Below are 25,494 nucleotides of genomic sequence, written 5' to 3'. Positions count from 1 at the left end.
TATCCCCAGTTTATAGTCACATAAATTAGTATGGGGGCGTTGAGTGACTTGAAAAGCATCACCTAGCCCTTTAGCCACAAAGCTGAAACTAGAATCCAAGTGTTTTTATTGCTCGTAATAATAATGTACACTTAGAGGCCCCGTATGAGTCAGGTACTACTCTAAATATGTTACTCATGTTTTCTCGTTTAATACTTTATTATCTTTAATTAGAGTAAGGAAGTTTCTCTTCTGACATTTCTGTCCATCTTTCACTACATGCATCTAACACCTTGCTACTAATTATTTCTTTTTTTTTTTTATTTTTTTCTTTTTTTTTTTTAATTTTTTTATTTTTTTGACAGGCAGAGTGGACAGTGAGAGAGAGAGACAGAGAGAAAGGTCTTCCTTTTGCCGTTGGTTCACCCTCCAATGGCCGCCGCAGTAGCGCGCTGCGGCCGGCGCACCGCGCTGTTCCGATGGCAGGAGCCAGGTGCTTCTCCTGGTCTCCCATGGGGTGCAGGGCCCAAACACTTGGGCCATCCTCCACTGCACTCCCTGGCCACAGCAGAGAGCTGGCCTGGAAGAGGGGCAACCGGGACAGGATTGGTGCCCCGACCGGGACTAGAACCCGGTGTGCCGGCGCCGCAAGGCGGAGGATTAGCCTGTTAAGCCACGGCGCCGGCCCTAATTATTTCTTTAAACAATTACCTTTTAGATAATTTAAGGATAAGAAACAAAGATATTATATTACTTATTAATGTATTTTCTTTTTAACTTTAAAAGTATTTTTTAAAATAGCTGGTAAATCTTTTTCTTAAAAAAAAAAGATTATTTGAAAGGTAGAGTTACAGAGAGACAGAGGCAGAGAGAGAGAGACAGAGACAGAAAGAATCTTCCATCCACTGGTTCACTCTCAAAATGGCCACAATGGCTGGAGCTGGGCCAATCCAAACCCAGGAGCTAGGAGCTTCCTCTGGGTCTCCCACGTGGGTCCAGGGGCCCAAGGACCTGGGCCATCTTTCACTGCTTTCCCAGGCCATAGCAGAGAACTGGATAGGAAGTGGAGCAGCCGGGTCTCGAACTGGCACCCATTTGGGATGGCGGCACTGCAGATGGCAACTTTACCTGCTATGTCACAGTGCCAGCCCTATAAACATTTTTAATTTTTAAAAGATTATTTGTTTATTTGAGAGGCAGAGAGAGAGAGAGAGACAGACAAAGGTCTTCCATCCACTGGTTCACTGGTTAATTCCCAAAATGGTTGGAATGGCTGGTGCCAGGCCGATCTGAAGCCAGGAGCTTCTTCCGGGTCTCCAATGTGGGTGCAGGGGCCTAAGGACTTGGGCCATCCTCCACTGCTTTCCTGGGCCACAGCAGAGAGCTGGACCAGAAGCAGTGCAGCCAGGACTTGAGCCAGTGCCCATAGGCACAGAAACAAGAAGGGATCTTCCATCTGCTGGTTCACTTCCCAAATGATAGCAATGGCCAGGGCTGGGCCAGGTTGAGACCAGGGGCCAGGAACTCCATCCCGGTGTTCCCTGTGGGTGGGCAGGGCCCCAGTACTTGGGCCACCTGCTGCTGCTTTCCTAAGTGCATTAGTGGCAGGGTATCTGGGTCTCCAACTGTGCTCTCCATTGTTGGATGTGGGCATCCCCAGTGGTGACTTGACTGCTCTGCCACACACCTGCCCTGTGTACACTTTCCCTAATGCTCTTCGTGTCAGTTCAGGTCGAAACCCATAGCATTTTCTCTTCTCCTTGAAGAACTGAAGATTTTTTATCGGACAGGTTAGCTGATGATGAAATCCCTCTGCTTGCCTGAGAAAGTCATCTTTACTTTGGAAGGAAATATTTACTGGATATAGGAATTTAGGTGTTTTTTTTTTTTTTTTCTCCAACATTTCAAAGATCGCACTCCACTCTTCTTGCTTGGTTTCCAAAGAGCAGTCTGCTCTGATTCATATTTATTCCACTGATATTTTTTTTTCTCTCTTGGTTCCTTCAGGGTTTTCTGACTTTGATTTCCCGCAGTTCGAATATGATATGCCTGGTTGTGGGATTTGGGTTTGAATCCTTTGATAGTTGGTGTTTCCTGGGATTCCTGGCTCTGTGGTTTGGCACCTGTCAATTTTGATTCTTTGCTATTGTCATGTCTAATATTTCTTCTAACTGCTTCTGCTGTAAGAGGGTGCTTCAAAATGTTCATGGGAAAATGGAATCAAGAGATAAGGCAGGCTTTCCATGAACTTTTTGAAGACTCCTATATTCCCATTACGTTACACTTCTTGTTGTGTCCTCAGTTTCTATTATTTACTTTGAAATTCTTTCAGTTTCCATCTCTCCACTGACCTTACCCAACTTTGTCTTGCATGGTGTTATTTTCCCATTACCAAATCCCTTTACACCAAACCATAGCCTGTCACACTCTCTGCCTGATGACACTGACTGTGGTTATCAGTCCAGACAGGTGACTGCTCTCTCCAGGGTCTGCTTATTCTCGCCTTGGCTGCGTCTGACAATTTGTTGCTGCTGTGGTTGACCACAGATACGCTATATGGGGTAAAGCTCCTGAGATGCTAAGGTTTTCAGTGGGAAGACTGATGTTAATCTTGCTGGGAGCTGGGCTGCATTTCGCCTTGTTCTGCAGCTCCACATCCCCCCAGTGTCAGTGCTCCTTGTTTCTTGTAGAGGAAGTCAGAGTCTTAAGAGCTGTTTAGGCTACAACCCCGTTAGCATGCCTGAGACTTGCTGGGAGATGGGAGCATGCTGAGTAGGCCTGTCTTGGGAGCGTGCTCAGTGATGTTTCTGTCCCCCCTCCAGGGCCCACCTTCTTCCCACCCTCACTGTTGTTTCCCCTGGCTACTTCCTTGACACCTTCTCTCCTGACTGAGGGTTTTTCACTCTAGCTGAGTGGGAAGTGGGCTGGGATTGAGCGGAGTCCCCATTGCAAGCCAGGGTGAAGGTTCACTATTGCCCTCTGGAGAGAAGGTCTTGTTCCTGGACAGTAGTGAGCCCTTCCTTGGGGAGAACTTGGAAGTTTCACAGTGGCTCCTTTCCTTCTCCTGCCAGCGTCAGGAGTGAATTTTCTTGGGTCCTCAGCCTCCCTGTGAGAACCTGTCATTCCTGTTGTCCACTCCACTCCCCTGTGGTAGCAGCCAAGAGCCTCTCACTCGCGCCTTTGTTCACACTCAGCCTCCAGAAATCCATCAAATGAGTAGTCAGGTGTCTGCATCGTTTGTCACGTGCAGGGACTTCTGCTCTGGTGCTACATGGGACTGCTTCCCACCAGTGTGGCCACTGGGCCTGTGGCTTCAGTCCTCCGACAGGTCCAAGTCAAGTCACTGTCTTCACTTTGTTCAGCCCCGCCCTCCCTTCTTTCCCTTTCTCTCTCTCTCTCTCTCTCTCTCTCTCATTTATTTATTTATTTGAAAGTCAGAGTTACAGAAGGAGAGGCAGAGAGAGAGAGAGGTCTTCCATCCGCTGGTTCACTCTCCAGATGGCTGCAATGGCCAGAGCTGCGCCGATCCGAAGCCAGAGCTTCTTCTGGGTCTCCCACATGGGTGCAGGGGCCCAAGGACTTGGGCCATCTTCTACTGCTTTCCCAGGCCATAGCACAGAGCTCGCTCGGAAGTGGAGCAGCCGGGACTCGAACTGGTACCCATATGGGATGCCAGCACTGCAGGCAGCGACTTTATTCGCTATGCCACAGCACTGGCCCCAACATGTAAAGATGGGAGTGACAACTTGCATATCAGAGTTAACTGAGATTTCCCACTGCTGGCGCACAGAGAACAGTGAGGCCTGAACTATCTTCTCACACCTGGGTTTGGGGGCTGAAATGAAACCAGGACTCCAGGGTAACCTACACTCACACCTGGTAATTACCCTGGGAGGCTTTCAGTAGAAATTTCCTGAAAAATGAATGATTGACATTGACAAAGGTGAGACTTGAGAACACGCCAGTGGAAGCATTGTTGGAGAATCACTCCGAAAAGCTGGATGGGAGTGGAGACACCTGAAACAGTCGGTAGGAACTACAGTTGGAAATACCAGGGCGTGTACGTTTGGCCTGGAGATTTTGAAAAGGGTCACAGCAAACACAGCAGTACTGGGCCCCGGGCTGGCAGCACCACTCCAGATGTGGTGTCTGAATAGAGACAGAAAGGAAAAGCTGAGGAGCTCCCACATCTTCTTGGTGAAAAAATCAGGAATCTGCGAGGTGAAGCCCAGGGTCTGGCCGACTCCACGAAGAGTGACTGCAACCAAAACTCCCAGGACAGTAGTGGGCCTGGAGGTCAGGTCTGGAAGAACACGCACTGAGCTGAGAACCTTTGGGGAGTGCATCATGGAAGGGCGTGGCAAACATGAAGTCAGCGACTGGAACGCCAGAAAGGTGAGAGTAAAACCAGGACAAGCTGTAAAGGAAATCGAAGTTGGAGGCGGTTCCTTTTCGGTCAGTTTCTGTCCGCTCTCTGGGGGCTGACTGAGCTGAGCGGATCTGCCAAGTCCCATGGAGGACATGGGCTCAGAGCGCAGCGAGGCCGAGCAGCCTGCTCCTCGGCAGGCTTTCACAGGTACTCTTCCAGTGGTGGCAGGAGATGCAAACGCTCCTTGGGAAATGGTCAGTGTTGATGAGACAGTGTCGACATCAGGTGCGGGTATGGCACAGTGCAGGACACAAAATTGCCCATTATCTCAGAGGCAACTCAAATGATTTACTCCACCTCCTTCAAATCAAGAGAACCTTTGCAGTATGTGAACGCACTGGATATGTGTATCTACGTGCTCCACGTACATATATAAAATACACTCACAGGCCTCACACTTGGCACCCAGTGGCTTGCTTCTAAGATCACACGGTCAGCATTTAAGGAAATAAGCAAACACTTGGTAAAGTTCTTCTATAGCAACCAGGCAGTTTTCATCAAGTTTGTGAAATGTGATTTTATTAATTAATAGAAGGGCATGTCTTACTAGACACACTGTCCCCAAATAAATAAAATCCCAGCATCGCTGAAAGCACACAAACACACAGTTTTACAGGGTACAATACAAAGTCAATTCTGATGATGTCCTTACTGGCATTGACTAAAAATTTGAGAAAGACTAGATCAATCTCTAAATATTTCATTATCTCGCGGAAAGAGAAAAGGAGAGCACAATTATTTCATAGGTTTCTGGAATGATAATTGGAGAAGACTTTGCTTTTAAAAGGTAGTGAGATAGATCACAAATCAAATCACACCTTCTGCAACATTACAACGTGGACTGTACTGAACCAAAAATGAAAGCAAAGTGGCTGACAAAGGCTGTGTTCTTTCTTTCCCAACGTGGCACTAATTCCTATTTTTGGCATGAATTATTCACCTTTTCCATGAGTAGGAAAATGTGCTCGGCAAACTCTCGGATGGCGCCGCGGCCACCGTTGCTTTTGCAAATGTAGGCGACGGTCTTCTGGGCAGTGGAGCAGGCGTCAGCAGGCACGGCGCTCAGGCCGGCCCTCTTCAGGCATTCTTCATCAGACACCTCGTTGCCTAGGGGGAAACACGGGGCTGAGCATTCTGGGAGACGAAGACACTGGCAACTGCATCGTGCAAACAGCGGAAATAACTCTGGGATCTAAGACCTAAGCCACTGCATCCTTAGAACCTCAAGGATTGGACGGAATAAAGCAAAAATACTGTAAATATAATGGGGGTCTAGGGTTTTTTCCTAAGGATCTACAGGACAATGGACTATACTAGTGACACTTTTTGTTTATAATTATTAATAATGGCAATCAGAAATTCTATACATAAGCTACACATTGTTTAAATGCTTTATTAAGGAAAATTTCAAATATGTAAGAACCCCAAGTTCATCTGAATAATTATCAATGTTTTAGATAATTTACTTTTTTTTTTTTTTATTCCCTACACCCTCATTTTCTGGAAGAGAGGGAGAGGAGGGAGTTCCAGGACATCATAGTTTACACAAAAACTGTGGCATTTATTTTTGGAAAATTTATATTTTTAAAACGATGTAATATCATCAAATGCACAAAACTGACAATAATTCCTACCGTCATCTAATAACTTAATACATGTCTGCGTACCTTCAATTAGCTCAAATTGTCTTTTCAAGTTCATTTTTCTGAGTCAGCTGGAAACTCTGCTAAGTGCTTTACCCAGATTATTTTATTAATCCCTATAATAGCCCCATGACAATAGGAGGGTACTTGAAAAACTTCCTGGAAAATTCAATTAAAAGATTGTTTTGATGTAAAAGAATCTGAAATGCCTGCGTGGTTTCTGCTGATACACACTGAAGACACTTCCTGGGGAGCCCTGACATCTCGCACTCAGCAGCGAGGAAGACGGCCTCCCCTGTCGGAAGTGGGCCGCCACGGGTGCCACCTGACTCCGCAGCACACGCTTGCCAGACTAGGCCACGCCCCTACCGACCATCACAGCAACCCCAGCAAGGCTGGCCCAGCGAAATGCTTAGTCAGCACCGTGACTTCCTGTTTCCCCAGAGTCGAGCCAACTTAAGGGGATTTTCTTTCTTATTTATCTACAGAAATAATGAAAGGAAGGGCAGGAAGAAACCCTTGGTTCTTCTTACTGTAGCTGCCTAAAAAGATACCAACCGAGGTAGGCTACTTCCTTCCAGCACAGGCCCATCTCTTTCCTCCATTCGTCTACCACGGCCAGCTTGTCTGAAACACTGACTTCCATTTTGCAATCCAGTTTTAAAGAAGACAGTGTCTGCTTTGAGCAGGCTCTCTCTGAGATGAGCCTCACCTAAAAAGGAAAAAGCGAAGCTTTCACAAGGAAATAATACCCTGTAAATAACCCAAGTCACAAATGAGTCGTCTGTGCCCTTCTGAAGGACAAACTCTGTAAAATCCACTGTCATTGTAGTATGATGATGCTTTAACAGAAGGGTGAGACACTGTCCCGCAATGGACAGGATTAGATCTGCAGGTAAAAATACAACATACAGTGTCTGACCCTATCTAAGGTGGTTCTTCAGTTCCGTTCTTTTCTCTAGGAGTCGATAATCTCTCCCTTACCCTTAGCAACCCAAATGTAAAATTTCTAGTGAATTATTATTACATTAGCCCTCATTTAAAAATACAAAGTTAACAACACACTATACTGAAACTCAATCTTTCATTCCCAAGTATAAGCTCCATGTAAAAAATCTATAGAGGTGGGCATTGTGGCACAGCCTCTGGGGGTGTCTGCATCCCACATCGGGGTGCCTGGCTGAGTCCCTGCAGTGCTTCTGATCCAGCTTCCTGCTGATGCTGACCCAGGGAGGCAGAAAGTGATGACTCAAAGCGGCTGGGCCTTTGACACCCTTGTGGGAGACCTGGATGGAGTTCCTGGCTCCTGGCTTCAGCCTGGCCTAGCCCTAGCTGTTGCAGTGTTGCAGGCACTTGTGGAGTGAACCAGAACTGTCTTTCTCTCTCTCTCCCTGTTGTTCTGCCTTTCAAATATAAACATATATATATATATGTACACATATATATATATATGATTTATTTATTTACTTGAAGACACAGAGAGGCGTCTTACATCAGCTGATTCACTCCCCAAATGCCTGCAACAGCCAGGTTCTGGTTCAGGACAAAGCCAGGAGCCTGGAACTCCAGCTGAGTCTTCCCATGTGGGTTCTGGCCCCCAGGTCTTGAACCATCTTCTGCTGCCTTCCCGAGTGCATTAGCAGAGAGCTGGAAAGGAAGTGGAGCAACGGGGACTTGAACCAACACTCATATGAGATGCTGGGGTCACAGGGGGCGGCTTGCTCTGCTTTAACAAAATGCCGGCCTCAAAACTTTAAAAAAATATAAAAAGCTATACTATATTTGCCTTTCCAGGAATGTTGACACCTGTAACCTAAGAAATTTTTCTTGATACAAGATCCTCTGAGAAACACTAGAGCTGTTACCTAAAAGCACTATGTTTGTCCTTACTGAATAAACGATAAACATTATTCAGTAATTGACAAATTCCTGAGTTTACTCACCTAACAGTAAATTGTATAATAATTCTCTAGGTATATAAAGGCTACATTTCAGATACTCAGAAAAGTTAATACAAACAATTTAAATTTCTTAATTCCTTGTATATTCTTGACCCTGAATCAGAATCTTATAAAACGTGGCTACATTCAGGCAGCACGTACCTCGATCCCACTTTTCTTTAATAAACTTATCCCGATAGCATCTTTAACATCATAGGATATTATTTCTTTTTGGTCTCCTGATACATAAATGTGGCCATTGGTGAGACATCCATCAATATTGCAAACCAAAAGTTTTATCTCCTTAAGCTTCTCTTTGCCAAAATAGCCAAATCTAAAAGAAATCAAAACGGACCTGTGAGTGCGCATACAGTACTGACCGTGCCTTCTCGCCCAGGAAACGCCAGTGAACTCTCTCACTCGTTCTCTGTGCAGTTATTGCAGGCCTCACCCTTCAAGTTTACCTCATATCCTCTTCAACCTAGTGCTAGACTCAAACCCAGTGTGGCCTCCAATCAGACCCCATGTTTCTCAGCCACCTGAAGGTCTATGTCTGCACATGTGTACAAAGATGGGCGGAGCACCAGAAATCAGGACAATTAAACACAACCGACTAAAAACAGTGCCGGGCCCTCGTGCAAGGCCTCCGAGCCGTCTCTTTACCTCAATACTCTTTGCTCTGCAATAGGCCAGTCGATATCCACATCAATATCCACACTATGCTCAGCTCGCATTTCGTAGTATGCCATTTTTCCACCCTGAAGATGGTACAAAGGCCAAGCATGAGATAATGTTTTAACATTCATTCACATACATCAAAAACTTAATTACAATAGAGAACAATGAATTCATTTCTACAGGACTAAGAAAACAATCACCCAGTAAAAACACCTGACATTCAACAAACAATTATGGAACAGAAAGCTCACACAAAACATTTTTTCCAAATTCTATCTATCCAGTATAAATCCCCTTATATTCTCAAAATAATTTTATATTTTCAGACAGACAAAGCAGAAATAATACCCACTGTCTAGGATTCTACCCACAAGGGATTTTTCTGAAAACCCTTGAATTACATTGCCCTTTGTTTCTGGAAGTATACAGGTTTTCCAGAACTTCTGTTCCCGTTGGCAATGAACAAGCAAGACGGGAGAGGAGAAACAGGTGCAGCACCTATGGTACAGATCACCTCGGCGCTCTAGCTCAGAATGCACGCAGTGGTTCAGGCTACAGGGGGCACAGGCAGGGTTAGCCTCTTCATTCCAGAGCTGGGGTTGAGAGGGGAGGCCTTTTCCTTGGACAGGAATGATCTGAAGGACCAGATCCGTTGCTGGAAAACATCATTTTTCAGAAGGGCTGGTCTCTTCACAAGTTGTCTTACCGTGAGAAACATCACGTCTGGCGACACTTTAGGAAAGGGTCAGACCACAGTCCCCGAGACCAGAGGCGGTGCATCCGCCATGTCCAATCCAGTCCTCGTGAGCACTGGCGCTCGGCTACCCAGCCTGTCTGCTGTTGGCTGATACACTGACCCAGAAGACTGGACAACTGCTTTCCTCTCCTCCTTGCAGCCTGAGTCACATCAGCATTTTCACTGCAGGGTGTGGGGATTGTCTCCTTATTTAACGTTATCTTTTGAGTAATGCTGACAGTACCGTTTCCTAGCTGTTTCTGCTGGGAGTCAGTTTTCTCCTCTGTACACCAGGGACGGGAGTGCACACTGGATTCAGCAGCTATGCAGCTTACGTGACATAACCTATGTAAAGTGTTTCACAGGGCCCTCGGTACCCATGAAGTGCTACGTAAGTAACAGCTGTAACCAAAACCACACTTCTTGTCTGGAAATCAAACTGTACACACAAACGAGTTTAAAAGGATTTTGTAAAATGAAGTTACAAACCTGTAAGTAACCCATCTCTATCAAATGTCTTTTAGCAAAATAAAAGGAGCCGTTTTCATATAATTCTCCATCCCAGTCTTGTCGACGAGGTCGTTTAGCTGGATTCAAATTCAGAGGCTCTGTCACTTCACGAACTAAAACGAAGAAGCCACAGTAAGTGCACACTGTTTTGAATACAGGATTCATTCAGTAACTTTTGAAAAAGCAAGTAAAAATGAACCCATGGTGGGTGTTTGGCATGGTGGGTGGGTGAGATGCCATCTGGAATGCCCTCATCCTATATGGCAGTGCCTGGGTTCAAGTACAGCTTCACTCCCAGTTCCAGCTTCTTGCTAACGTGCACCCTGCGAGGCAGCAGGAGATGGATCCTAGCACCCGTGTGGGGAAACCTGGGTGGGGTCCTAGGCTTCTGACTACAGCCTGGCCTACCCGTGGCCATGGCGGGCACTGGAGGAGTGGAGGCATTTGTGAACCAGTGGATGGGAGCTCACTCATGCATCTCCATGTCTCCCACATAAAATATATTTTTCAAAAGTGAGCTCAGAATGCAGAACATTTCTGTACTTAGATATATAACTAAAAGGACGAACTTTAAATGACAAAATCTCTATTTTGATGTTGTGTCTATGCTTTCCAAGAGTTAATAACAGAAAAATATTTTATAAAGCAATTCAGAATAGTTAAAGATTTAAACTAATTATATTACTGCGTTAGGAGGATGTCAAGGCAAGCTTAAAGTACTTTGAAAAGAACTGAACTTACTCAATAACAGATCCCTTTAATCTACTGCTCAATGTGTCTATAGAGATGTGTGTGTTATTTGTCTCCCGTGTGGCTGAGAAATCACTTCTACAAAATTCTCACAGAAAACTGTATTTCTTCCCATTCAATTACTGCAGCTTTATGGAAATGTTTGTTAATTATACATTCTTACCAGTAATTTAAAATATATAAAAATAATGCATCATTTATTAATTTATTATGCTTGACAGGGAAGGCCCAGGAATATCAATGTCAATGCCTATAACGTGCTGTAACAAACAATGTCTTTGGTGTTGGTTTATGGAGACTCCCTCGCCTTTGTACTGATTTTTCCCCAGATTTGCTGGGGGGAGGGGGGAATGAGTGGGCACACACAGGTGTGATGCGAGTTCACACGCTGGTTATTCTTCAGACTCTCAGCTCACTTCTGGTTGTAAAGGTTTCTAGGAACAGCCTCTACTTAAGTCATTAAACCATTCTGTTCTACCCCGCCTGGTGTTCGATGCAGTTAAGAAGCTCAGCAGATCTGTTGTGCGCAGCAGCAGGAGCACTTTGCGGGCACTGGATAGGCTGCAGTGAGCTCGGCTCGCTCCACTCGGCTGCAGCGTGCGATCTAGGGGTGGAGACGGGCAACAGACAGCTCCAGCAGGGCTGTGAAGCAAAGTAGACAAAAGGGCGAGTCCTGCCCGCACCAGTGGCTGCTTTCTCTCTGGAGGAGGTGCTCCTGGGGAGCACCAGGAGAGGCTGAGAGGCAGATCCCGCTTGGCACAGGTACAGCGGCTCTGCTGGTGTGAGGAGAAAAACTGAAGAATCTTTAACGAGCTTGTGGACTTGGGTCACAGATTGTCACCTGTAGGAACCCCGCACACAGAGCAGAGCGAGTTCTGTGCACTCAAGGATCCCACCCCAGGATTTCTGCTGAGTGTGCTGTAGCACGCGAGGCCCGGGGTGGGCTGGCAGCCAGGGTGGGATCCTCAGAGTCCTGCGGTGCGGGTGGTGCTGACAAGGGTGGGCTGGAGTATCGGCAGTAGTCACGCAGCCTCCCTCTGGACAAGGGACCTACACTGAGAGGGGACCTGAAGTGAGCGCTTCAATCCAGTCCAAATCCTAACTGGATCCAAGTGATCAGCCCCTGAAGGTGCCCCTCCCTGAAGGAAACTTTGTCAGGTGTACCATAGCATACGAGATACAAGCAGTGGCAGAAGGAAGGGACTGGCAATCGAGAGACAAAGCCATCAAGGCACATGCACAAACACATCTGATGCTGACATTTATAATCCGAGACTTGTAAATAAGCATCGCGAATGTGTTAAATTAGAGGAAATGATTTAAAAAATGGATGAAAAGATGGCAGGACTTCAGCAGAGAACGGACTCTGCAAAAGAGAGATCTCAGATGCACACTACAGAATGGAAAAACAGCATCTCAAACAATTCACTGGATAAAATGTAGTGTAATTTGAGGAGTGAGCCAGTAGATAGACGATCTCTTTCTGCCTGTCAAAAAACGAAAAATACTGCTTTTAACATTTAACAGATCCTTCCTGCAGCTTACTTGAGATTCGGTGAATCAGTTCAAAACTTTTTAACTGCAGCGTAACACAGACCCTCAAAAACAAAACATGTTTACTGAATGACATCCGTGAATAAATGCATTCATTGACAATTTATTGGTCTTGATAATAATTACATTTTGGAGTTCGGAAAATCATTATTTTCAAAATCACTGTTTTTCAGTCTAATTTCATCTTCCTGGTTTTTCTTAATGGCTCTTTTATGAACCTTCTCCAGTGTCTCTGCGTTTTCTTTTTGTTTAAAGATTGATTGATTTTATTTCAAAGTCAGAATTAGAGAGGGAAGGACACAGAGGGAGAGAGATCTTTCATTCGCTGGTTCACTCCCCAAATGGCCACAACAGCCAGGGTGGCGCCAGGCCGAAGCCAGGAGTTTCCTCCAGGTCTCCCACATGGGTACAGGGGCCCAAGCACTTGGGCCATCTTCAACTGCTTTCCCAGGCACATTAGCCGGGAGCTGGATGGGAAGTGGAGCAGCCGGGACTTGAACCAGTTCCCATGTGGGATGCCGGCACTGGGGGCAGTGGCTTAACCCTCTGTGCCACAACGCCAGACCCTCCCTGCATTTTCTTTACCATCTTCTTTAAGATAAGGTGTTTGAGATAAAGCAGCTATCCTAAATGCAACAAACGTCAGTGCACCGGACAGAAACGCCACTGCTTTTCCCTAAATATGTTTCATTGGCCTATTTGTGAGTGATTCTATACTTTATGATGTATTTGGCTAGTTATCTGTTTAGAAATCAGGCTCCTACTAAACCTATGGAATCCTTCTCATACAAATATCTCGGGTTACAAATCTGGGGAAGTGATGGCACAGTTTCGTTTTTGAGGTTCTCCAGAACTCTCTGGTGGATGACTTCTATTCTCACATGATCTCTGAGGAGTTTATCAAACAAGTCCAGAACAAACACTAACTGTTTGATTTACAAAAACCTTTTCATCCATTCTTAAATCATGTCCTGTGATTTCTGTAGCCCTAACCCTCAGAGGGAAACAGACACAGGGTGAGAAAGTTGCCTTGTCAAGAATAAAGCAACGAATGACTTTGGGCTCACTGTCCTGTGTCAGTCACAGGATTCAGAATGGATTATAAATGTTACTGCCTTCCGCTGGTAGGAAACGAATCTCCCCTTTTCACTCTGTTAACTCCTAACGAGTGTTTACATGTCAAAAGCATTGGCTGAATACATGAACTCAAGTGAAGACTGGTAACAGCTTACCTCCTTTCTGAATTTCACTCCATCGAAACTGATGGCGTCTCACAACAGAGAAAACAGAGTCGTATCCCTTTTCTCGAATCATTTCTGCCACTTTTTGAAGGTCAGTGGGATGTAAACATGGAGAAGTAGCTTGAATGTTTCCTACGATGTCAACCTCTTAAGAAGACCAAAGAAATAAGAAAGACAACAAAATAAAGTTTCTTGCCAGTCACAGTTAAGATCTTAAATTCAAGTGTTAAAACGAGTCTCATGAGATGGTACACAAAATTGGAAATTGCATAAAATTTTGAATAAGCTATTAAACTCATACCATTGTGGTAATTAAGAAATTCTACGATGGCATCTAGTGAGGTAGAACTGTCTTTTGAGGTTTCAGAACTTCTTCGGTGAACTTGTGCACCAAACTGTTTGGCCACATTCTCAATTTCATCATGGTCTGTTGAAACCCATACACTGTTCAGATATTAAAAAAAAAAGTTAACAGCCAAATCACCAGAAGAAATCACTAATGATAAAGGGAGGGGTTGTCTGTAGCTTCCCTGTTTGAATGGTTTTTGTACCATTAACATTATGCCAAAGATCCAAAGTAATACAAAATGTCAAGATACATTTTGTATGTAAATTCATATCTGAATAAAAATGTAACTCTAGCTATATTACAGTTTTTTGTAGTATATGGCTATTTACATAACTATTTTTTATGTAGCCCTTGAAAGTTTTACAAAATTTTTAAAAAGATACTGGATACTTTCAAGATTACCAATATGTTAAGTAAAATTGCACTAGAAGTTAAAGCCAAAGCAACTTCAAAAAGATCCTGCTTCTTATTCGCCATCCAAATCCAAAACTTTAACTACAGTATTTTAATATATTTGTTAAGGAAAAATAGACTTGCCTTGGTCAAACTCTAAAGCTGCAAGGTTCCAGCTTAGAAGAGAGTCTGGACTCAAAACAGTGAAATAATCCACCTCTTTTTTACAAGCAACCGACAATAGGTATATACACATTGGAACAATGAATCACCAGGTGACAGCCATAGTTAACGACATGCAGAACATGATTTGATTGGTTCTAGAGAGTTTAACTTCACATGCGATTAACCACAGCTTACTTACACAACTGCCCATGTAAACTTCACACAATGACGACCAACAGTCTCTATTAAAGTTTGCCTGCCAAACCTCCACAAATTCGCACTGCCAGAAACAGAAGACATGACTATTACCTAGCCATGATGCTTCAACAGTGATATTAGGTTGACCTACAGTCCGTTTATTTATCCCAGTAGTCAACATCTATTGTGGGCAAGAACTGCATGTTTCATGTGTCTATGCTCATTTGTTAAGCAGAAAAGAAAAGTGAGAAACTACAGAAAAGCTTCTAACATCTCTGAATTTCATTTATTGGTATTTGTCAGAAGGCTTAAATCAAGGGATAAAGTCGGAAACAACAACAAATTTTAAGGGAGCCGGTAAACAAGATGAGCCATTGGCTGGGGCTCAGGAGCCTCTGGACGTCTCCTTGTGTCAGTGTGGGAGGCAGAACACAGGAAGCCCAGGTTGCTTCCCTTTTGAAATGTGGCAGAGTTTGAGCACAGATCTTTCACTGGAGAAAGGTCACAGTAAATGCTATATTACCAAGTGAAGTGAAGTACCGATGTAAACCCAGTGCGTGTTTAAAACAGAGAAGTGGGCTGAGGATGATGGATGGTCATGAGAATATGGTAAAAAGCAATGAGTAAAAGCAAAAGACATGGGTCTTTGACATCTAATTTATCTCATTAATTGAAGCAAATCACTAAAGTCATTTATTTCATTGTCCTGTTCTTTGCTGCAATGAAAAATTCAACACCAGCGGGTTCCGTGATCTTTGTGAAATGTTTGAAAGGTAAATAAAAAGTAATAATAGACGTTTTGGAATAGGTCTGTTGGCTCGTTTTTCTTCCTTCCTCTTTTTTTCATTCACTCACCAAGTGCTCACTGAATGCCTAACTTGTCCCAAGAACTATTCCGGATGCTGTGATACAATGGTGTATACAATACAGTCCATTTTCTTGAGTAACCCTTGCCCTTTGGATAGAGGCTGAGGTCAAAGCAGTGTTGTAGTTCCCTTTAAACATCAGAGGAAGAGAGGCCAGGAGCCAGCTAAAGGACCACACTCCTCACCGTGCTTTCCATTTCCCAGAGAACGTGTGTGGTGCCTGCTGTCCAACATGGGCCCTGGCTGTATGAGCTGAGTGGACGTGTGGAACAGCGAGTGGTTAAAGAGCATGGGTTCCGTGGGAACAAGTTCCAAACCTGGCTCTCCCAAATACCAGTGCTACCACCCCAGAGAAATGCATCATCTCCTTGAGCCTCAATCTGCACTAAAGTTTAGGTGCTGACAATAGTGGGCACCTCATATGGTTGTTGCGATGATTAAATAAACTGCTTGCCACAGAATAAACGCTTAATAAATGCTAGCTACTCGAAATACTAAAATGGAAATGTTAATAAAGAACATCTGCACTGTCTCTTCTAATCCTCACACTGAATCTGCCAAAAGGAAAACCAGAGTGCTACTTCCGGGTCTTTCAAGGTTCACTTGCCTAATTCGTCAGTATTACGTAAGGCAAGGGCACTATGAATACAAAAAAATGTGAAAACAGCATCCTCTTTGTGTGATTAAAATATAATGACCATCCCTTATTAAAGCGACTAAGTGAGTAGATAATTTTCTTTAGGCTTGGGGAGCCATCAGATGAGAATCAGCAAGTGAACAAACAAGCCTAATGAAATTACAAATTAAGTGGAGTAAATGGCAAAGTCTAACCCCAATGGCTCTAGCCTCAAATGAAGTCATACTACATCCAACAGGAAGAACAGGAATATCAACCCCAGCGCCTGTGATGGGTATTTCAAATCACAAACTGCCATTTTAGGAATAATAACACAGCACAGGCCTTTCATGAATTATAAATGCATGCCCTAGAAATCAAACAAGAGTTTGTCTGTTTTTTACAAGTATGTTATGCAAGATTTTAAAAATCAATTTGTTCGGTCGGAGGTCTACTTTCACAACATCGAGCCACTGTTGAAAATCAAGCTCTTAGAAAGGCAGCCCTTGCAAAAACTTAATTAAATGAAAACTAGTTGTTTCTTGACTGTAAACTATTTTCGTTATTAGGCAAAGACAGCTTGGATTCTGAGCAGGCCAGAAAAATATGCCTCAATTAAGTGAGGTCCTGGGTTTGAACAAAATTACCTCCAAGGTACTTTCAGGCCCTGGAAACACAAATCAGCTAGCTACAATTTTTTACATTTCTCTCCTGAGAAAGGAGAGGGCTGGAGACTGGAAGAGTGCTCCCAAGTCCTGCTGTAGTCAGACTGAGTCAAATTCAAGTCAACAATGTTTGAAAACACAAGGCATACCAAGAGGCATAAAACAGGAACCACCACCCTAAGCGGCAGCTGTGATGGCCCAAGTAATTGAGTCCCTGCCACTTGGTGGGAGACCTGGATAAGATTCCTGGCTCCTAGCTTCGGCCCCAGCCCAGCCCTGGTCACTGCAAGCATTTGGGGGAGTGAACAGCAGATAGGCGTTCTCTCTCTCTCTGTTCCCCGAATATTTAAAAGCATGAGTTTAAATAGCACCTGCTCATAAGATTTTTATGTAGTACAGTAGGAGTCGTCTCAGGCCAAATCTAGCCCTCACCTCTGCCTGCTTCTGTAATGTTTGATGCAATGCAGCCAAACTTACTCATTTATACATTGTTATGGCCACTTTGACAACATACTACTACAGAGCTGAGATGCCGCTACAGAGACCATGTGGTCTGCAAAGCCTAAAATATTTACTATTTACTGCTAACGTAGAGACTAAAGACATATTTCCATTCATTCTTCCATGTCAAAGAATGCTGGTAATGGAAAGGATTTTGAACATCATTACAATTTTCCCATCAAGATACTGTGGCTGAAGGAAGAGCTGAAGGTTTTATAAACCTCCGATACAGGGACAAATGACAATGAAGACTACAATGTGCCAGGCACTAGTTGAAGGGCTGAACACCTGTGATCTCACTTAACACCCTAAGCCAGCCTCAGATAGACACTGAAGTCCATCTTACAGATGAGGAGTGTGGAGCGGAGAGTGCACCGTTAGCTAGTGCACGGCAAAGCTGACCCTGAAATCCAGAGTTTGACTGCAGGGCCTGCGATGTTACATACACAGCACTGGGAAAGTACAATGCATCTTCGCTGAGGCCATCAGTGAAGGCCTCACGGAGGCTGGTCCCTTCTTTAAACTCTCCAGATCCCTAGAAGGAACGCCAGCTAGCAGGCAGCCGTGAGCAGTGAACAGAGTACAAGCACACTGCCTCACAGCGGTGTGACTTAAAGAAGGCAAAGTTAGAACCACTAGGCTAGTTTGGCTAGTAAGGGGAACTATGCAGTTTTCTTTTAATCACTAGTAACCGTACGGTAAGAGATGCCATAGTGGGTAGAAGTATAAACTGCTATCCCTAGGCTGAAAGAACTTACACTCCAGTCTAGATGCTACAGAGAAAGCTAATCATTGAGTCATTTCTTGATGGAGTTCTGTAAAAGTGCATTTTAATACACAGAAAATAATATATATATATATACATATTTCCCATTTTCCAGCAAAATCCCCAATGTCTGTTGGGTTTTGACTCTCAGCATCCACTCCCCGATACTTTTGGTAATAGAATGCGAATTTTCCTTTTGACGAACCCATCGTGCTTGCACAGTGGGTCCCACCGCTGGCTCCAGGAGTGGAAGATGTGGCTCAAGGGGACCAACGAACAGCACTGCTGCCACCGTGACTGGTTCAAGAGTAAGCAGGGAGTCCAAAGAGATGCCAGTGAGATTTCTGCTAAAGCTGTGCGAACAGCTCTGACTGCACTGCAACCTGGATGGATAGGAGGCAGTGCTGTTGAAGACTAACAAAGCCAGATGCTAAAGAGGTCAGGAGAGGCTGCACCCTGTAACTCCTGCAATAGGGAAGATTCCAGTGTGGACTGGATCCTACAGTTCCAGAAAGTAAAAGCTGGAGCCCTTCTAAAGGCTGGTGAGTTAGCTCATGATTGGTCACCTGGCTTTATCAACTGGTTGTTGTTCCGGTGGAAAAAGAAACTTGATGCCCGGGGCAATCCTGCAAGTTGAAACAAGGAGCCCACCAAAGTTAGGGCCTCATCTTCTCTCAGGGCTGGGGAGGAGACTGAAAATCACCTCCAGAATATCTGTGTCTCCCAGATGCTGACCACACTAGAGGGAGGTAAACTTACATCTCAAAGGGCAGCCAAGGTGTCTGCAGCTGCAAGCTCTCTGAAGTGACTGCTCTAAGAGGAGGCTGAGGGGCCTGTCTATGGCCAAGTTTATCTTGGAACAAACAGCAATGTCTTCTGGCAGCATTGAGGCTCCTAAGGCAGATATTTTAACAAGGAATGGGATCATCCCAGGGACAGGGCTTGAAGCTTCTAGAAGCCAGGCTACAGTTTGGTCAACTTTCTTGGTTTGGACTGAGTCGTTATGTGCCGAGGTCGGCAGTTCTTAGTACAATCAAATGCCTGGGGAGTGGTGATTCTAACCAGAACCAAACTGAGGACTCTGGTGACAGCACACACCCGCCCCTTACCCCAACTTATTTTTTTTAAAAAATCTGTCACCAACTGCCATAGCATATATCTCCTGTGTATTTCCTGCCTCTACTATAATGCAGACTCCATAAGACTAGGGATTGACCCCACTGCTACAACAGCAACCTCTGGTTCAGGACACAGAGCAGTGCCTGTCACACAGTAGGCAGTCAACAAGTATTTGCTGAATGAAAGAACCCGGTTTTTTTGTCCTTGAATTTGTACCTGGCGTAAGCCTTACCCTCCTTTTCTGAAAGGTGTTTCTGGAAATTCTCAAGCAACCGAAGAATTGTCCATGGGAGTTTTGTTCTCAATCTGCTATGAACAGGACTATGATCACAAGTTCACTTAACAAAAATGGGATTTTACTACATGACGATGGCCTGGATGCACCGACTTCTCCCAGTCCTTGTTTTTCAGTCTGGATCCTTTCTAAGGTGGCAAAAAATGCCAAACATCTGTGCCTTCACGAAGACAAGAATCACATCCCATTCAGCTCAGCATTCGCCTGCATGTGTCTGGTGGAGATCAGGGTTCTGTGAATGCTGACGGAATGGAAACAAACTCCCAGTCCTGCCCTATCTCTCCTCAGCAAGCTTCCCACTACTGGCTTAGTGTTATCTCCTGGGTACCAGCTCCTAGTTGCCTGTCCATCCTTCCTTTGGGTTAAAACATTCAGAAAAGTCATAAATTTTTATTTTTTGGCATCTCCTGTTTAAAGAAAACTGGTTAGGTGGAAATCATTTTTACTCATATGAACAGGGGTAATGCACTATGGGTAATTAATGCGTTTCATAAACAGTCATCTCTTTAAAAGGATCACATCAGAATAAACGTCCACAGAAACCAACAGATTCATTAGGTTGAGGCAACTCTGTGTTGTTAATGCATTCCTGGCAAAGAATTTTATCTCCTTTCTTTTATGAATGACATCAGCTTGCAACTCCTGAGCGATCTGACATGCGGCCATGCCTCTCCATGACGCGCTATTAAAACTGCCCTTCGGGCAGGCAAAGTTAAAAGGGTATGGCAGGTGCATTCGCACGCCTAGCGTCCAGCAGCCCCCAGTGCACCGCCCCGCTGTCTCCCACCTGTGACCCCACATAGGGAGCTTCCTGGATTGTGCTGACTCACAGGCAGACAGCTGGAGTCTTTTTTTTTTTTTTTTTTTCCTCCAAAGGTTAGGAAAGGATCTCCAAGCTGAGCTGAAACTAGAGAGCCCGGTCAGCAGGCTCCATTCAGGAACCTCCGGTCTCCCTCGCCGATCAGCCCCGAGCAGCACAGGGGCCCGGAGGCCGGCCTAGACGAGTCCGCTCGGGACCCCGACGCCGCACGGGGGCTGGCCTGCAGGTGACAGGTGGCCAGGGGCCACCGAGGCGCTCAAGGGCGGGGACTGCTTCGGGTCTACACTCGCCGCGGCTACCAGGAAGGGGCCGGAGCCGTTCGCCGCCCCGCGCTCAGCCGGGGCCCCGGGCACCCCCAACCCCGCAGGCACGCCCCTTCCAGCAGCGATCGGCCCCTGGCGGGCGCTGCAGGCCCCCGGGAGCCCCCTCTCCCGCAGCAGCCCGACTCGCGCTCCCGACCCCCGCCCAGGCCGCGCCGCCCACTCTCGCACATGCGCACCTCTGGAAGACCCCCGAGTCCAGCGCTGCACGCAGGACCCAGCCAATGAGCGGGACCCCCGCCAGGTGCTTAATGTTCTTCAGGGGGATGCCTTTGCTGCCGCCCCGGGCCAGCACTAGGGCCGCCAGGTGCGGGGGCTTCTCCACCCCTCGGCCCTGGCCGCCGCGGGAGTTGCGCTGCAGCTTCGGCGGCCGGCCCCGGGACGGCCGCCCCCGCGGATTGGAGACGGAGGTGGCGGCCCCCTTCTCCACCGAGTCCATCTTCCTCCCACGCCTTCTCCCCAGCTTCTCCACATCCGGGAGCTCGTCCCCCGCCACCTCAGCTCGGCGCCGCCCGATCCCCGCCCGGCCGCTCGCGCCGGCGGCTGCTGCTCGCTCCGCCCCTTTCCCCGCCCCCCCGCGCGGGGCACGCCGGGAATTGTAGTCCACGGCCGCCTCGTCCGGGCAGAGCAGGTGCTCTCGTGGTGATCCCAGGGCAGAGCCCAGCCGGGGGAGTCCTGAGGCTTCGAGATTTCTGGGGGTGCTTGAAACTGTCTACAGATGTGTAAAATAAGCAAAAGAGGCCACTGATCTTTTGCTAAGGAACTTCCCTGCTTAACAATCACGGTGGGTTTCTTGCGGCGCACCCAGATGCACCCTAATAGGAGTCAGTATTCGGTTTTCACGTTGTTTTTAAAATGTGCTACTGTATCCTATGCTCCTGCTCAAGACATTAACTCATTCAATGTCCTACAGGCGCTTTAAACCCAGTATCTTTGGAAGCTCAACTCTCTGGGCCCAAACTGCTTTTGTCTCTGTAGCTCGTGTCTCGATCCCCAGCTACGCAGCCGCAGAAAACGCTTGGAAGTCAGCGTTGCTGTTCCTCTGCGAGGCAGTGCACACCTGTTGCCCTTAGACTTTTAATTTTTTTATCTGCTAAAAATCTTTTCCTTGCAGGAATTCTTGGTGAGGCTGTTACCCATATCTGTTACCTTGTAATACCCAAGCCGGTCCAAGTTACCTCAGCCTTCTGAACACAGCTGTGGTCTTGGGACAGCCAGTTGGACTCATTTCCAGAGATTCTGGAAAGAAAGGCTCTTCTTTCCGCGGTTCTGGGTGCTGAGGCTCTCATGAACCTGATATCTCAGAACAGGGGGCAGGAGGGTGCCGCTGGTCTCAAGTGGGCTGGGACACTGATGTGCACCCTGAGGTGAGCCTCCCTGCAGGACCCAGGCATGCAGGGAGAAGAGGCGACAATGCACCCATGATTCACAGACACACACGAGCATCTCTCTTTTCTATAGCTTTTGAAGCAGGTCAGCATAACACGCGTTTTGATTTTTACCACTTTTGCAAGCTTGTATCTGGCAGCGGAAGTCCGGCAGGCATGGAAGGTAGTGCATAGGCTTCTCTTCTCAGTGGGGGTAAGGGCCTTTCCCAAGGGGGCAGAATAAGCCTTGTGTGTCTGGGGTCCACAGAGAAGGAGAGAGAGAGACACAGACAGACAGAAACTGGAAATACACGTCTTTGCCCATGAAGTCACTGAGGGCCCAGCTCTCCCTGGGGCCGGCTTTGGGTGATGGTGTTTCACACAGATATGGGGAAGGAGAAGGGTGAGTGGACACAGCGTGGGGCCTGGACAAGGGGGCCGGCACCGTGAACCACCCAGCACCGCAGGCCAGGGGGCAACTTGCTCCCACACATTGGCTCCTTCGGTGGGGTCTTTGCAGGTGCAAAGTCCCAAAGACGTGGACCGTGATCTTTTGGTAACCTGATGGGGGAAGGTGCCTGCTCCTTGGTGCACACCCAAACCTCCTTTCCTGCCTCCCCTGCAGCAAGAATCTTGGTTCCCACTAATATTACACCTCCTGCTCCCCACGCCTCACGGAGGAGGCGTAGTGGGTCCCTGAATGCTTTGAGTCCTGAAGCATGTTGGTGACCTTGAAGCTGGCGACAGAACAAGTTACACCACTGTTGCTTATCCAATGGAATTTCAGAAGTTGCCATAAATGCTGCAAGACGGCACGCTCCTCCAAGGGAGGGACCGTTCCTTCCCTGTGCTCGTTTCGCCCAGAACAATGCATGGGTCATAGTACAAACCTTGTGAATGGCCTCTCACATTGCCTTCCCAGCCTCTGCCCACACGCCCTTTTTTATATATTTGCAATCCTGTGATAATAAAACATTTTGTATCTGTTGTGTTGTTAGTGCACGATATTTTGTTAGCCTTGACAATGGCAGATCCCCATCTTGGAGGAGGAGGGAGGGTGGGAGGGACAGAGGAAGAGAAAGTGTGTGTGTGGAGAAAGAGAGAGAAGTAGAAATGGAGTGCGTCAAGTTCAATCCAGGCAGTTCTGTCTGGGATGGATGTCTTAACCACTGTGTCAGAATGCTTGCCTGCTAGATGACTCTTTTTTTTTAAAAAAAAATGTATTTAAGGTCCACAAAGTTCATGTATTTCATCGATGCAGATTTAGGAACATAGTGATACTTCCATCCTATCCTCCTTCCCAGCCCTGTCTCACCCTTCCTTCTGCCTCTCCTGTTCCATCTCTTAATTTTTACAGTGATCTACTTGCAGTTTACTTTATATTCATAATATTAACCGTAGAACATTCTAGACTAAGAGCAGTACTGTGAAGGGCACAGAGGAATGATAAAGTGGGAAACTTGCAGTAGGTCACTGTGGCAGAAGTCAGACGATTCTGGTTGGACAGCGGAACTAGCTGAGAGTATAGAGTACCGCACTGGCCAGGTTATGTCACATTGAAGGTTAATGAGCTCAGCTTTCTCAAGGAAGGTAGTGAGCTGAATAGGACGTGACTCTCTTCATTCTTTCAGCGTTTTGACTGTGTGACTACCGGGTGTATCCTGATACACACTGAATATGAGGGAAAGTGTTCAAAATCTGGATACGTCATAAACACATAGCTAAAGAGAATCTCCAGCAGTCTCGGAGGGAGACCCAAGTGGTATTAAGATCTTTGGTCTAACTGTTGCGAGCTGGGGGTTGATACTAACTGAGGTAGAAAAACTATCAGGGGCCAGCGCTGTGGCACAGCAGGTTAAAGTCTTGGCCTGCAGCACCAGCATCCCATATCGGTACCAGTTGGAGTCCTGCCTGCACTATTTCCGATCCGGCTCCCTGCTAATGCACCTGGGAAAGCAGCAGAGGATGGGCCAAGTGCTTGGGCCCCTGAACCCTTGTGGGAGACCTGGAAGAAGCTCCTGGCTCCTGGCTTCAACCTTATCTAGCCCCAAGCGTTGTGGCCATTTAGGGAGTGATCCTGTGGATGGAAAATTTCTCTGTCTGTCTTTATCTCTCTCTGTAAATCTGCCTTTGAAATAAATAAAAATAAATCTTTAAAGTAAAGAAAAGCTATCAACTAAGTTTTGGAGACAGAATTAGGAATTCTGTTTTATGAGTTTCATGTTTTGTTGCAGGGGTTTGGAGTTGGTTCTTTGTCTCACGACGATGAAGAATTATGATGTGGACAATAAAAGATGGGTGAGTAAAGCAACTGAAAGTAGGTTTTATTGAGAAACAAAGACTTCTGCTTGTAAGAAGGGATCCCCAAATCCCCAAATCTTTAAAAAAAAAAAGATTTTTATTTATTTATTTATTTGAGAGGTAGAGTCACAGACAGTGAGATGGAGAGAGAGAGAGAAAGCTCTTCCTTCCATTGATCCACTCCCCAAATGGCCACAATGGCCAGAGAAGTGCTGATTGGAAGCCAGGAGCCAGGAGCTTCTTCCGGGTCTCTCACGATGAGGGTGCAGGAGCCCAAGGACTTGGGCCATCTTCTACTGCTTTCCCAGGCCATAGCAGAGAGCTGGATTGGAAGAGGGGCAGCTGGGACAAGAACCTGTGCTCATATGGGATACCAATGCCACAGGCGGAGGATTGACCTACTGCACCACGGAGCCAGCCCTGATCAATTCTTCTGTGGCATTCTGATCCCTGGGTTTTTACACGTGTTATCTCTTTTCATCTGCACAACAACCTTAATTGCTGGAAATCAACCCCAATTACAGACAAGAAAAGCCTGATACAGGCCGGAATAGGTGATAAGGAAGTGTTCCAGCTGGAACCCTCTGAGATGCAGTGACACAGGGGTGTAGTTTCGGATCAAAGGGTGGAGAGAGGGGGTAGTCTGAGCACAGTTTTGTCTCCAGATGTTGCCTGGGTGCAGAAGATTGCTGCTAGCCCAGTCACACAGAGCCTAATAGACAGGGGCCAGCCCCATTCCTGAAGGAATCCTCGGGAGAAGGAGGCTCCGGAAGGAGGGAGTTATCTAAAGGGGCTATCACTAAGTTGCCGTGCACCTGCTGTACACAGAATGGGACTGGATAGGCCTGTTGCTTTCAAGCATGTAGGAGTCTATGACCCTGGGAGGAAGCCCGAAATACCAGAGTGCCTCAGTTAACACAATGTCCATTTCTCCCACTGCCATAATGTGGGATGTGGGCAGGGTTCTGGAGGTCTTTCCATGGGATAAAAGGATTCTACAAGAAACAGTGTGTGCTTCACACGCCTTGTACCCAATGGCCTGTGTGTTCTCACTGATCTTGGGGCAAATTGCTTATATTCTAGAAGTGTACATTTTCTCATTCATCCCAGAAATATGATTCTAATACTGACCACAGCATAAGGTTGTTTTGAGGACTGAGTGACAATGCATCAAAAGCATTTAACATGGAAAATATCATATAACAAGGGTGCAATACATGGAGGTGTTAAAGTTTCCTATGTAACCCTAAAATGGTTAATTTATGAGCAGGTGCAAACTATCATACTTCATAA

The 25,494-nt window shown here is 46.2% G+C and overlaps 1 protein-coding gene across 1 annotated transcript; it reads right to left on the bottom strand.

The window, feature by feature from the left end:
- Positions 1–4,905: 4,905 nt before the first annotated feature.
- Positions 4,906–21,046, bottom strand: CMAS (cytidine monophosphate N-acetylneuraminic acid synthetase). The gene is made up of 8 exons (XM_062194927.1): positions 20,713–21,046; positions 13,762–13,904; positions 13,452–13,607; positions 9,895–10,028; positions 8,655–8,749; positions 8,154–8,325; positions 6,610–6,763; positions 4,906–5,515 (listed from the first exon to the last, which is right to left on the bottom strand). Exons 1-8 carry the CDS (start codon positions 20,970–20,972, stop codon positions 5,325–5,327), a joined length of 1,305 nt encoding a protein of 434 aa, XP_062050911.1. The 5' UTR covers positions 20,973–21,046; the 3' UTR covers positions 4,906–5,324.
- Between the last annotated feature and the right edge of the window lie 4,448 nt (positions 21,047–25,494).

The sequence above is a fragment of the Lepus europaeus genome, chromosome 6, assembly GCF_033115175.1.
Source record: "Lepus europaeus isolate LE1 chromosome 6, mLepTim1.pri, whole genome shotgun sequence".
Taxonomy (NCBI): domain Eukaryota; kingdom Metazoa; phylum Chordata; class Mammalia; order Lagomorpha; family Leporidae; genus Lepus; species Lepus europaeus.
This window is presented reverse-complemented; position numbering and strand designations above follow the sequence as displayed.

What these genes read in the sequence shown, in the direction of transcription:
- CMAS (XM_062194927.1), bottom strand. Translation starts at nt 20,972, where the DNA reads ATGGACTCGGTGGAGAAGGGGGCCGCCACCTCCGTCTCCAATCCGCGG. An exon ending in ATTTCTTAATTACCACAATG is followed by an intron (nt 13,608 to 13,761) that starts GTATGAGTTTAA and finishes GGTCTTCTTAAG; the next exon opens with AGGTTGACATCGTAGGAAAC. An exon ending in GAGTGAAATTCAGAAAGGAG is followed by an intron (nt 10,029 to 13,451) that starts GTAAGCTGTTAC and finishes TCTTCGTTTTAG; the next exon opens with TTCGTGAAGTGACAGAGCCT.